The 15,130-nt window shown below is 40.4% G+C and overlaps 1 protein-coding gene across 1 annotated transcript in view; it reads left to right on the top strand.

Moving 5' to 3' along the window:
* The window catches only part of nudC (nuclear distribution C, dynein complex regulator), a 75,843-nt gene that overhangs the window by 60,569 nt on the left and 144 nt on the right, over positions 1-15,130 (top strand). The window contains exons 5-6 of the mRNA XM_012374238.2: positions 14,230-14,424; positions 14,901-15,103. Coding sequence (XP_012229661.1) covers positions 14,230-14,424; positions 14,901-15,103 — 398 coding nt within the window. The remainder of the gene's footprint in view (positions 1-14,229; positions 14,425-14,900; positions 15,104-15,130) is intronic.

Genomic DNA, 15,130 nt, shown 5'->3' with positions numbered 1-15,130 from the left:
CTTCGCGCGGGATAGTTAACGACTTTGTTGAAGTGCAGCGGAGAAGTTATCTGCATTTAGATGCGATCTTCAATTATCCGGTCTGAATGTGGCGACTGGTATTTAGGCCTCGCGTTACGCAAGACGCGCGACCGTCATGACGATGGGTAAAGAACTATCCCGGGGTTAGGGAGGGGATGCGGGAAGATAGTAGCGGATCGTCGGGCTGTGACATTGAACTCGCATTTTCCGTATGCGCCGCGCGTTCCACCGGACATACAGTCTTTGTCTTCTTCTCTCTCTCTTATCTTCCGTCTCGATCGCTCGCGTCACCCCTCGGTCACGTATGAACGCTCGTCAATGGCCCAAACGACGCTTAACACGGCTGCTGCCTACGTGTGCAGGAACGCGTAGAGCAAGCATCCGCCAGTTGCGAAATGCAGGAATTTAAAGGGGCATTCTCCGTAAGGTCAGCGACGCCCGGGGTCATCCTGGTAATTGCGCGTGCAATTAAAGCGCGTGCCCGGCCATGTAAAGCGGCGCATATGCGATGAGGGAACGCGCGAACATGAGCATTTCCAAAATCTGGATTCAACGGCGAGAATAGAGATGGATTCATTATCTTCAAATAATGAGAAATTTATATTAAGACGTATATTTCGACATTTGTTTTTTTTTTCTGTTTTATAGTGACCGACTTTTGCTCTTTGTGTGTACAAATAATATTGTTCCTCTACGAGACCCTTGAATTCACGACCTCGATACTAGAAATTTATTTTCGTAACACCTCGAGTGTAAATAAAAAAGATATTATCTTAGAGACTTTTTCGCAAGATCGTCGCGCTTCTTCAGGGTCATTATAGTAATTGTTCGCGGTAATTAAAATGCGCGGGAGGCGAGATTTTCCTGCGTTCTCAGCAGTCTTGGTCTAAAACAAACATAAGATAGTAGAACGTGACGTGACTCAAAGACGATGACAAGATCCTGTTCGATATTCCTTCGCGATTACAATTACGGGAAACAACGAATATCGCATGGTCAATTATTGTTTTACAGACGAAGGAGCATTCGTGGTTCTGCTACGTGATCGCGCCGAACTATCGGCTCACATTGTGTAACGCAGGAACTGGTAAGGTCGCCGCGCAGCCACGAGGTTTAGGCGGTAATTGCCGCAATGTTAGAGTGTGCACTTCGCACCGCGGGTGATTGCGAAAGTGGTCTATAAAATACGAAAGCTTTAAAACTCGTCGCAAAACAGAAATTCGATCGTTTCTATCGATATGATCATCACAACGGAAGCTCGCGTTGCGCGCCGTGTTGAAAGATACCTCTTTAATTTATCGTAATTACATATGTTTGTGTACAGTGCTTGCATTGCATCGTAATTACTGTACGTATACCGCAAATGTCGGTTTACACCTGAGTCATATTATTGCAATTTAAAAATAAACTTCCGATTTCTTCGACAAGATACAGTGGCGTGAGATGATTTATGAAGATTTTAATTAATTTATTTTCTATTGATATTTCTTTCTTTTTTTTGATATTTGTCAATGATGAAACTGCAAAAGTTGCAATGCCTGCGCGCAACAACCGGGGTCATCGCGGCAATTACTATGCGGTTAGAGAATGCGCGCGGCTGACGATCGGCGACGGCGTTGCGTACCTTGTAAAAACCGGTAATTTTGCAACATTGTTGTCCGGAATTCGCGAGAAAAATATAATAAAGCCCACCTCGGGAGAGACGAGCGTAATTGTGTCGAAAAACGCTCGTGCGTGCGTCCGCACGTCGATCCGCAATTTTTCTTCAAATTTCGAGCAGCAGAATTGTCGCGTTACGAAAGATTCCAGCGCTACTTAGCAAGGATTCTCGTTTCTTGCGGTAACGATGTTCTTAACCAAATAATAATCCCTCATTAGTGCGTGTCTGGCCTTGCAAGCTTTTGAATTCAGCACTATGTGAGATATCAGATTATTAAAAGCGATTAGCATTCAACGTAAATTTGTGTTTATATTATTTTTAACAATAGAAACACAAAGCTTTGTTATAGTGCGATTAAAAATTCCTTTGAATGACCATCACAGTTGATAAGAATCAACTCAATGAAGTATCACCGTAATCCAAGTAACCGAAATCAAATCAATGAAGTATCTATCTGCAATCGCATTGCAGTAATTACGGATCGCGCCTACATTCTTACTCAGTTAGTCAAGACTTAATTAAGTTATAGCCGGCTATTGCTAGCTCATAATTGTACTAGCAGCATTACAGTGCAATAATTGCAAAGCATGTCTGTTTTGCGTCTAGAAGTGATCGATTCGAAAAATCCGACTCGATTCTCGCTCCATTTCGAAGGAAATACGAAAAGCTGTAATAATCCGTGAAGTAATAGGTTGCGTCGCATCGAGAGAATTCGCGATTTTGCAAGCCGCGTTTATGATTTTTATCCGTGGATCATATAATCATCGATTCAATGTGAAGCAGAAAAGGAGCGCTTTTAGGGAAGAATTGCGGATTAAGGTTAATTTCTTTGCGCGGAGATTTTTCCACGAAGATAAGACGTGCGTGTAAGTGGGAGCGCGCCAGTCACTGTAAACGTCATTCATGTAGATTACGCATTGTCTACCTAGAGTTCGCGGAATGGAATAGCTCACCTGATCTAATCGCAGGCGGTGCACCGTTATCTTTTACGATCGGCGACGCCGATTGGCGGATTCGCGCGGAAGAAGAGGATACGCGGGACACCCAGGACTCGGCGGTGTCGACTTGTCACTCGGCTCGCGGCGTAGCCTTGTAACATATACGCAAATAACCCGATAAATCTCGGTATAGACCGATGCTCATCCTTCGGAGTCCTTGACACCGACGTGGTGTCACTGACTGCGCGCGCGAGGGGCTATCGCGCCGCTCGTCGAGGAAAAGGAGAGTCGACCGAGCACTCGTGGAAGAGCGACCCGGATCAACCTCGCGTCGTTTCCCAATGCGCGTGATCTTCGCCGTGGAGATCTACCGCCGATCGCTGCCACACGTCACTCTCCTCGGCGACGTGTATAGTCCCCGTAGAAAGACATTAACGATTCTCAGAAGTTATCGCGAGTCAACTGCGAGAGGTTCCGCTTGGCTACCTTGTGGAAGACGCTCTTTCTCAACCTCGCGAAGGTTTCTGATTCGCGCGGCAGCTTCGTAACGCGCCGCTCGCGCGAGACGTCCCCCGGATCTTGGAAACCGATGCGCCAAGTTCGCGACGATGACGATCTCAAGAGCGCGGGTACTTATGCAAATCTTGCGCGCGAACTGTAACGCGCGCGTTTAACATGACTATAATTTTCCTGCCATTCAGCATAGACAAAGAAATTGTAACGATTAAAGTTGAGTAACGTTCGGCTGATGCGTGAAAGGTGTTCGCTGACCCAGATCAATAATCGCGATCCGAGCGATTTTCAACTAGCGCGGCTTAGTCGCGCTAATGTTTTCGCTCTTTGGACGTGTCGGCTGCTCTCCGGTGCGGCAATCGAATGAAATTAATTCGCTCGCCGATTGCGACTTCCATTGAAAAATTAATAAAATCCTTTCTTGCTTCTTTTTTGGCGACGATACGCGGATTGTAAATAATTAAAATCATCCGTATGGTCATTTTTAATTGAAATAATTCAAGAAATTAATGATACTCGTCGATAATTACCGTGTGCGTAATAATAATCAGCTGGAATAAATTTTATTTCCCAATCCGAGTGTACTTCAGCAATCGGCAATTAATCCCCCGTTACTATAGCATGTTCTTAATCGTAAGGGACAAGGAGAGGTCGTTATCGAATGACAGTTCGCTAGTAATTAGTGGTATCTACACGTCATATCGATGATATACGACAAGTATGAAAGTGAAAAGGAAGAAGATAATGATGATGATAACATTTATAATGTCAGTAGTATTGATAGTGAAAAATTCAAGTAATCCGCCGGATACATCTGGCTGCCGAGTGCGAGATAATCGCAGAACACAAATAAATAGTCGCGCGTAACGTATATACACATACGTACACCGGGATAATGGACCATCAGGGAGAAATTACAAACATGAAATAGCTTCCAAGTAGCGATGCAGCGATGAATATGCGTCCGCGAATTGCGATTATTCACGACATTAGTAATTACGCAAGACAAATGTCATTGTTTCACGGCTAAAATATTCGCACGCCCGGTAAAAATTTGCAGGCGAATCATCGCCAAACGTATTATTCGACGAATCGCGATGCGTCACGATATAATAAATGCTGTTATCTTTGATATTCGCGGAAATTATCAGTCAAGCATTTAATTACCAATCAGCGATGCTTTACAATATCATTCAAATACAGGATATAATACGCACTTGAACGCAATCGAATGCTTGTAACGATCCTGTCTGCGTATATATATATTTTTACGCGCAATCATGTCAAGGAGATATTTACAAAATAATAGTATACACGCGCTGGCATTTAACGCCTTTGAGAAACGAGCCCCGAGGAGCGAGCTACCTGTGTATTATAAAAATCGCGATAATACCGAATAATGTAAATTATGGCATCGCAAGAAACGTCGATACAAAATCCGCTAATTAGAATTGCCAAACGATATTTACGACATATTCGATAAAATATAAATTTCTTCTCCTTGTGTTTTATATGTAATGGGAAATTTTAGGTATATTTTATTGAAGACTTTACATAATTTTTATAAAAATATGAATATAGACATAAAAGTATAGATATTGCATCATTAATTGTCCGATTATTACGGTTATGATACGATTAATTTGGGTAATAAAAACGTATGTTGACCGGCACTAAAAATATCCAATCTGAATTTTTTATTAAAATTTTATTGAGGCTGTCTGTATATACATATATATATATTTCACGACAATAACGTTCTCAATAACTGATGACATAAATTATGATGTAAATTATTACATATAAATTTCTTTTTCATATTTTTATATAGAATATAATTAACATTGATTCTTATATCAGATAAAGCAGGCCATTAAGTCAACAGTTGCAAAATGTTTCCGTAATCTGGTTAACCGGCACACAGAAACTCGGGAAATAACCGGAAACATCTATTTGATGATAACGCATAGATAATTTTTATCACTTTTTAATATCTTTCAATCCTCACTTTCGAATCTGCGAAGCCGGATAAGCACAGCTGGATGAAATGAAATTAGACGAAAAAAATGTGTTCTATAATCGTTCTAAGAAATGAACGATAAAAATATTTGCTCTCTTCGAGAACAATGATCATCGGCGATGTAGTTTGCGCAAGCATAGTTAACGGAGTTGCGATCGCAGTTTTCGTCTGGTTTATACCAGGCCGTGCATACGGATAGTCTTTTAACGAGGTACCACAGAAGGCATTCTCCTCGATTCTAAGCACCGATAACCCGAATGTTCTTGCAAACTTGTTCTTATTCACGCCGCGGCATTTCTCTATACATTATCGTAGCGCATGCTTATTTCCACCCTCGTAACAGCACTAAGTAATGAAGTTTCAGACCGAGCCATGTGGAAGTCATATTAGACTCAATTTACACTACTTACTAAATTCTTTTTTCAAGAAACAATAGATTTTTGTTTTAACAATAATTTTATTGTGATGTATACGTCAAATTTTTGAAAATTAAATTATTACTTCAGTCGTTATTGTAAGTTATGTAAATAGGAATGTTAAAATCGGAAAAGTTTAACCGCTGCAAGATTGATACTTTACAGGAATTGTTAAATGACGAGAGAAGTTATCGCTCATCGCGTTCAAGGGATATGTAGGCCTGCAAATTCGTCTTACTTCCCTCTTCCACTTAACATCTCGAAGCGCCCTATCTCCGCTTGGTCCTCTTCCATCTCTCGATTTCACTTTTGGCGGCCGCGGCACACCAGTCTTCTCCTCCGTGCGCGAGCCTCCTTTCCTTCTCCCGATCTCCTTCTCTCGAGGATTGCGCAAGCGGCGCGTTTGCACGCCGGCAGCGCGCTCGCTTGCACACAACGACGATCTGCGACGCGCCTCGCGGCGCCTGGGTCGCACGCGTGCCTGCAAACGAAAAGGGCCATTACACCGAGGCGCAATTTGTAAAACGCGCAAATTCGCGAAAGTGGAGCGATTGTTATTGCCGTCCATCTAGCGAGTGGCGCAATTTTCTCCCCGCGCGCTTCATTCATCCGTTTAGAAATCACTCACGATTTATACATGATATAACGAAAAACTGTTATATTTCGTTTCTGAAAACCTTAACGCGTATTCCAATCAGCGCGATTTCGATATTAACGTAATATTGCGTTATTCGTGTGGGCTCTGTTGCGCAATATCTATGAAACGCTGAAGATCGTTCCAGCCCGTCCGTATTTCTTCACTTATTGCACTTGAGGTCTTCAAAGTATGTAATGTAATAACGAATAGGAGCAAGTTTCGTAAGGCGAATTTCTCAAACAAATATTGGTAAAAAGTTCGACAGGGAGCACATCTGTTGTCCGCATCTTGCACGTGACCGTGCCTGCGGGCAGCGAGGCTCGGAGTCACTTCTGACTCCGTAAGCGTGCGTAATTGATACGGGATAAAGTCATCGCGCATCTAAAACGAATAGCGAACAAATTGGCAATAATTCAATAACCATCTGCGGCCAAGTATGTTCGCGCAAAATTACGCACGATTACAAAACACTCGCACTTTCTCGAACGGAGCACGCGGTTTTATTATTCATATGCACGCAGGACGCAGATCCTTATTTATGCCCTTTTGCTCGCTTTTACTGCTTTTTATCGCTCGTTCGATAGCTAATATAATTAGTCTGCCGTTTTATTACTTCTAAACACGTGAGTAGAAATACTTCGTTCACGCAATCAAGAGTAAAAACGTTTATTGAAAGTTACCCCGTCTCTCTTTCTCTCTTTCTCTCTCTCTCCCTCTGTACTTCGTCAAGGATAATGTCGAAGTCGTTGACTGACGGTGGATGAATATTGGATAAATACGTGATTTATTCGTAATTACTTTATGGTCTTTACTAATGCCGAGTTTCTAGCTGAAATTAGCATGCCGTCATCAATTAAACACAGTAGTTCTAAGATTACTGCGGATCGCTCCATCAAATGCTAAAGACCGCGTGTAAAACACTGACACGTTTGACCCTGAATAGGCACCATAAAAATTCTCGGTTTGGAGCCTCGGTTTAACACTTACCGACTCCCGATTTCATGGCCGAATAGGAAGCATCTGATACGCAATGATTGTAGGGTGAGACACGTAATATTATCACCGTCTTCGTTATTTTTTTTCTCCCTGACATAAGACGTGTTTACGCCACTGACGCCCGCGGATGGTGTGTGCTGGTGGCGAATCGCAGTGGGAAGGGGAACTGCGAGGACGCGAAAAGCGCAGGGAGCAGTCACGACGGGAGAGGTGGCGGAGAGAACGGGAGTGAGGGACGGACGGGAGGCAAGGCCGTTCTTTGACCCAAGACGCGGTCAGCTCGGCGCCAATTTTTCGGGAGGAACCGGTCTCACCCGGCCTGGAATTCTGATCGTCGCGCACATCGCCGGCGCTGGACCACGGTTTCGCCGAGAAAACCGAGGGCGACACATTGGTACCATCGTAGCGGAGAGCCGCAGCCGCCTCCCCCCGCCGACGACGTGTCGCTCGAGCATCGTGGTAAAGCGCCGAACGATTAATATCGCACTCCACCTCGGCGTCCTGTCGGCGGGCCTCGTCAATCAACGGTAATCGAGGATAACGTAGAAAACGAGGAGAGAGGTCAGCGTGTTCCGTAGATTGCGCCCGATATTTGCATATCGCGAAAAAAGTATTTAATTTCTTTTTTTTTTTTAATTATTGCATCATAGACACAGAATATTTCCAATAATTGAATAAAAATGCTTTGTGATAAATGTACTATTTAGTTTCTATTAATATTAAATGATGAAATAATCCAGCTTACAATATATATATATATATATATTGCTGTTACTTAATAGTTTGGGAAATATCTAATATCTAATTTATAAATTTGCTTTGTACGTCACGATTTTAATCGTGATCCACATCAGCTCGCTTATTAAGGTAGATATATTGATGATTAAAGTGTAAAGAGAAACAGAGAGGAGAAAAGAGAGAGAGAGAGAGAGTAACACGCGACCTACATCAGCCCGATTCCAGATTATGGTGTGAAGAAATATTTACCTACGGCCTCCTGCCTCGTCGGCTTGCTCCTCGCCGCGACCTGAATTCCGCGTCTACCGACTGCAACAATTTTTACCTTAACGCCCGTGGCGCGATACACTCTTACTTCGGGAAGCGCATCCATTGTCGGCGCTCATTATCGCGACGGCAGCTTTGATTTAATCTCGCAAGAGTGCCGCGTCTCTTGCAACATCTTTTCATGCATATAAATTACGCGCCGTATTTTCGCGCGTATTGCGTTCTTATTATCTTCGCCCGCTCCTTTCCCCGTTTTTTTGACTAATGCGCATCATCGCAAATTGCATAAAGTCCGCAACGTGAATTTCTCTTCGAATCGGATGCGCATTCGCACTATTTGTCTATGCCTTGCATCTGCTTTCTCACCTCTTTTCTGCATCTCCGCGGGTTGGCGCATTCGCTATTTGATGACAGTTATTGATTACGGCATGAATCGCCATCGTGGCTCACACAGCTACTGTTTGAATATATATTCAGTTTGCAGCACTTACCGGCAGTCGTAAATTCATTTTTTATATTTCCACCGCACTTGGTTTTATCACCAAAAGAATTGTACAGCGCTAACAATATCTGGTTTTGCAAAAACGTGCATTAAATGAAACGGTTGTCACGGGATAATTATAACTTCTGCCATAACAAGCTGTAACTGATTATGAAAAACGCGAGACGGCGCTCGTATGGATAATTGCTAATTTAAAAACCAGATTTTGTAGCATTAAGTAACGATGTGAGAAGCATTATGTGCAGGTTGCCGTTAATTGTGATCAACGCAAATTATTTTTAGAATGCATTATCATTGTGATAGTACGACAAAGTTTTTTTTTTTTTATTGAAACTGAAAACATATTTCGAAAATTTTAGTGAGAATTCTTAAGATTATACGCTAGAATAACTTTGTAATTTGATAGTTATCAAGTTCTGATGTAAGCGGCATGCCACGTAAAGCTATTCGGGCTGATTTAACATTGAACGACATCCGCATACTTATTCGTTCCTACTTTTCTATTGTACCAGCTTCGTCAAGTGAGGCCATTCATAGCGTCCATTATCGTCGCCATGAATATTTAATATCGATGCTGAAGTTTCATATAGAATCTATCGTTCTTTGTATTCCGTGTTTGTTCACTTAATTCTAGAATGAGTGTAAACCAATCAATGTCCGCGTTAAATGTCTATATGCAGATCATTCTCGACGTCTTTATATTTAATATTCCTCCGATATTTTTACATACTTCATTGTTCGAGAACAACATTTCCTCGGTTGCCTTCCAACATTCTTTCGGATTGTTTCGCCGCCAACTACGCTTTATTCATCCTCTAATATGCCGTTGCGATATGAATATTAAAATATTACTACTATAAAGCAGCCTTGGTTTCTAATCGATGCAAAAACATGTCCCCTCTCTATGGTGTTCCTTGGCACCGTAGCCAATCGAGTCTTCATGTTTTGAAAATTATGTCTGGCACTAGCGTGCTCAGAAGCTACATTATAAAAGCGAACAAAGATAAAATGATCGATCTTAATTAAAAATAGAATGAATAAAATAAGTATAAATACTTGTAACAGTAATTTTGGATTAGAATTATTTTTAATGTTTATTCCGAAGAGCGGTTTTAACTATTTACTTAATGTTTTTTGTAAGTAGTTTTTGTAGTTACTAAAGTGTGTCAACACCTTGTTTGCGTATAGGCTTATTTTCGCTTACGTTTCGCGTCGTCCTTGGTTCTTTGAAGAGATACTATGAGAGATAATTCAAATCTTTTTCAAAGTTCATTGAACGATTATTGACATTAGCGATTAATTAATCTCTTCTTCTTCCTCGCACGAATACCAATTTTTCACGCGTGAAAAATCTCGTTCGTATTCTAATGCGCCACGCGACATTGAGTCGCCAAGAATCATGATTATAAATTTTGATCTCGCCGTGAGATCTCTGTATCAGAAAAAGGCACGTGAGTAACGAGCGAACTATTCGATTACGCAACCGAGGTCTGGTAAACGTGTCCAATCCTTTAGTATCAAGGATTCCGACGAAGCGCCAAATAAATCGATTATCCGCGAGCGAGACGACGCGTGGCTTCTCAGCAGCCTTCGGAATCACGTTCGCCCGTTCGCGGCAGCAAGCCGAATCTCGAAATCTTCCGATGGGGCTTTACCACATCCGAGACTATAAACTTGTGTGGCAATAACGTACGAACAGCGATTTTTCTACATTTTTAGTGCCTTGTGTCATTTACGGCACCGATAGCATTGGCTATAATTAGCGAATATACGCGAAATATCATCAACCGGGACGCACGTGATTCTAATAAATTACAATATGTTATTATAACTATGCTTTTAAAAATAATCAAATAAATCGTAAGTTCTGAAAAGAATGTACAATTAAAATCGGACGATGTTTTCGTATATTATATTGCTGAATGATGAAATCGCGTGAAGTTCGGAAGTAATTAGTATATGATTTTTCTAATGCTGATTATCGATAAACACCATTAAGCGTATACATAAAAAACAGAATTTTATGGAATTTGATGAATCTGCATACATGCTGCTGAATTATAAAAGCTATAAACTTATTTAAGTGTTTATAAATGGCTGAACATTCTAATTTAAGGAATCACGTAAATGTTATTCCGTTATTTTGATGAAGAAAAGTCTTCAACAGAATTTTTTAGTTCACCTATAAACGTCGGCTATTCATAATAAATTATTGACATGCGTCTTTCACAACCGCTTGTGATAGCATAAAACAAATTTTGGAAATTTTTAGAATTCGACCAGTCTACTTATATACGAATCATTAAATTAATATGATGCTTAAATCAAATCTTAATTTGTTTAAATTTAAAGATATTAGAAATCTAATCGCGAGTATTCTTGCAAAGCGCCGGATTATTCGAAGACATTATTATTCTTATGAAAATTTGCTTAACTCACAGTGGAGCAACAATGCTAATTATGTGTCTCGTATACTACTTTATAAAGCCGACAAGCAGGTAACCCTATTTCCATTTCTAATTACTATCGCGCATTCATATTGCGAGCTGTCAATGATGCTGCTCGTTACCGTCATCGTTGTCTCGGTATCCGTCTACCATACGTAATGACTTGCACTCAACGAAAGGCGCATACCTTCGTACGTATGAAAAGATGTTGCGTTTACGCGATCTCGGTGCGGCTACACGATAGTAAGAACAAGCGTTTCGCAAGTCTGGCAGTCATGGCATCAATACGATACATCTGTTTTATGCGGGTGCCAGGTTAAAGTGATAAGAATAACAATGAAATACGTGAACTGTGTAAACAAAATTGGCGATGGTATCATATTTTCAGAATTTTTATTTAATATGCAAATTTCTATTCTCGATAATACTCAAAATCGTTCGTGATTATGACTATAAATTTAATGATATTTTTAATTGCAAATTCAAAACGTTTTTTCAACGTCTTTTTACAGATTATTCAAATATTTTCGAAATAAAAAATTTAAGGAAGCAAATGCGAAGAAATCAAAATTTATTGTTAAGTGTTCAAAGTTTTAATCAATTGTTTTATTAGAAAAAAACCCGTTGTAAATCAAATTCACGTAAAATTATTATTGCTAAAAATTCGTAAAAGCTTAGGAAATTGTAAAAGTTGATATCAATCCTGACATTGTGCTTCTTTATCCATCTTGATACGCGCTACACACTATACATATACTAAAATTACTTAATCAGCTTTGAACCTAAATTATTTAACGCAATCAAAGTCAAACAAAACATGCTTTTAATCTTTATTACGCATGATTAGATATCATTAATTCTTTGTTCGGTAAGAAATCCTGAAGACAAGCTCTGTCAATACAGCTGTCGTTACCAATCACAAAACACATAAGAATGATTGACCTTTGCGCACTATTTAAACCAGCAAAAAACTAACTAACTCCGCTTGTACAGTATATATGACTTGTCAGCAATATTGATCAGATTTCGATCATAATAGTGCGTAAGTAGTCTCATAGAATAAATAAGAGAATAATATCGTTCGAGAGCAATATTACCAAATAATAACTTAAAGAAAAGTGTGGTATCATTGTGATTACAAAAAACAAACAAGAACTCTTATTTATAGCGTTGAATTGATCTTGTAACAGGCATTCCGCGAATATCTCGAAGATTGTTAAAGCGTATACGTCACAGTCTACTTAGACTAGGCCTCGGCGGAGCAAGCGGTCTTAGCGCTACGACCGTCTTCTTCCTCGCCTTCTCGTTGCCGCTTTTATAATGATATTCCACTTCGTTAATGTCGGGCGCAAAGTCGGTAGCCATGATCCGTTTCCACGCACCGGTGCACCCGGCTCCGCCACTATCGTCGTTGTCGTGGCCGCTGAGAATCCAAGAACGAGCTGCGAGATGATGATCTCCGCAACATGACGCACTATCAGCTGTTTTGTTCGCCTTATTGAAACAATGAAAATTATTAGAGATGTAAGGTATAAAAATATGAGCACTAGAATCTCAGTAATAAATAATGTATACACATAAATTCTGGAATAATCAGCATTTCTTAGATTTTATTTCTGTGTAACGAATCGATTAAGATTGAAGACAGTGCGTCGGTTTAATCGCGAGATTCGAACACTCATACCGTAAATGATCAGACTACACGGCCGCAAATAGCATCACGTTACAAAGTTAAGAATTACGTAGCGTTAAAATTACGTAAATATGTGAGGCCTCGCCTTGTCATTTGAATAATAAACCGAAAAAAAAAATTCGAGGTAATGTCCAAGATAACGCAACGGAATTAGCGTACGCATTACGAAACGTTAAGTTGTGTATTTACCACAGAATGAAATTGAAATAAAAATGTGCATAAAATGCGCGGAAATCACTTTGTCGTCGCGATATTGAATATTGATGAATTTTATTGCTCACTTCGCATGATTCGCATTGGAATCTTTCAGGCTTTCAGCTTAATTAGATACTATGTAGGTGATTATTTGTGAAAAACTAATTGAATTAGAAAATCAGGATTATAACTCATTTTTAATACATTATACAAAAAGTAGAAAATTCTTTTTAGGCGGTTAAAAATTATCACAGATAAAAAATTAAAAAAATGTTTCAATTGAAGTTTGTATTTTCACATGCTTTAGGCCGGTTGTTGAAAAGAGTTGGCATAAGTTACTTACAATTAGTCATATTTTCAAGTACGAAATTATTGGCAATTAATATTACTGTCATAATCTTGACGATGACTCAAACGATCGCGCAAACAGATGACTCAATAGAAAAAGGATCGTTCGATACTCTAGATTCGAATGTTTTCTCACAAAGCAAACGGTCACATTCGTGACCAATCTTTTCTTGATCCGGCAATGACCCTAAGTCAAGATCTGATCCATACATGTCCACCATCAATTAGAACGCTTCGTATTTAATGAAGTATACCCCAGGAATGCCGAACTTTTGCCATTTTGTTTCACAGATCATTACACTGCATCTTTCGTCTTCCCCTCGCACTCGAAAGGTTTGAATGCCTTCCGAACGTTCAAGGTTCCCTTGTGAGGTCATTGCGATTTTTCATTTCCGAAATTCGCGCCCGAGGTCGCGGCGATTCGGATCACAATGATCTGCATCGAGATCGTAATCGTAGAAGGACAGAGAGCGCGCCCGTGCAGAACGTTAACAACGATTCTCACCCTCACCGCCGATCATTCTCTCTTCGTTTGGGTATACCAACTATCCATGGGGGTCTGCAGTCATTATTTTTGCGTGTCATTATGCTAAGACTGTCCGCCGAAATAAATCGATACAAGTTCGCGATGAATTTATCGCAGGACGGAAAAGGCATGATGAAGGAGTAAAAGGGATATACTTTTATGATATAATTTATTTATAAAGATTCTTTGCTTGCGATAAGATATCGTTGGATTCCGACGAAATTTTTGTCTAGATGATTCGAGTTTTGCCACGTGTGAGCGATCTATGCTCGAGCGAATAAATGAGCTTATGTTGTATTTTCTGCGTTACAGGTGAGAGTGCCATTAAAGGTGAATTTTTCGATCAGACCGAGGGATGTGATGGTGAAGATCACGAAGAAGCACCTATCCTGCGGAGTGAAGCCCAATACGCCGATTCTCGACGGGGATTTCCCGCATGAGGTCAAGCTGGAAGAATCTACTTGGGTAATTGAGGACGGGAAAGTGTTGTTGATTAATCTGGAAAAGGTGAGTCGTGGGCATACACACACACACCAGACATAGCCCGTGCTCGCACGTCGGTAATACACTTTTTCACGGCCTCGCCGGTCTTCGGCCTTGCCGGTACAGTGTCGGAATCACTATTCCGACGGTTCTAAAATCGTCCAGTCGCAGATGGAGATTCAAGATACGCGCGACCAATCGGCAAGAAATCGGGTTGACCATGTCCTTGCAAATACAGCGTTTATAAGTTCCAATTAATTTGTCCATGTCTGATTATCGTAAAAACAATTTGTTCAGGAAATTACACCGATGTATGTATGATAAGTAATCTATAAAAGATGCAAAATATCGCATTCAGAATCTGCGAGAGCCAGATATTATTAACGTCAAATTATGTATGTATTAATTAATCCTACTAAATTTATGGCGAAATGATAAATAACATAATATATAAATTGCGATATTTCTTACAACCGACTATTAAAACGAACGTTTTATAGGTGAATAAGATGCAATGGTGGGCGCATGTAATAACAAGCGAACCAGAAATCAGCACGAAGAAAGTGAACCCCGAACCTAGTAAACTCTCTGACCTTGATGGAGAGACAAGAGGCCTCGTGGAGAAGATGATGTATGATCAGAGACAGAAGGAACTAGGACTTCCAACATCTGACGAGCAGAAGAAACAGGACGTCATCAAAAAGTAGAAACATTTCATTAATAATTTTAT

This window comes from Linepithema humile, chromosome 3 (genome assembly GCF_040581485.1).
Source record: "Linepithema humile isolate Giens D197 chromosome 3, Lhum_UNIL_v1.0, whole genome shotgun sequence".
In the NCBI taxonomy this organism is placed as follows: domain Eukaryota; kingdom Metazoa; phylum Arthropoda; class Insecta; order Hymenoptera; family Formicidae; genus Linepithema; species Linepithema humile.
This window is presented reverse-complemented; position numbering and strand designations above follow the sequence as displayed.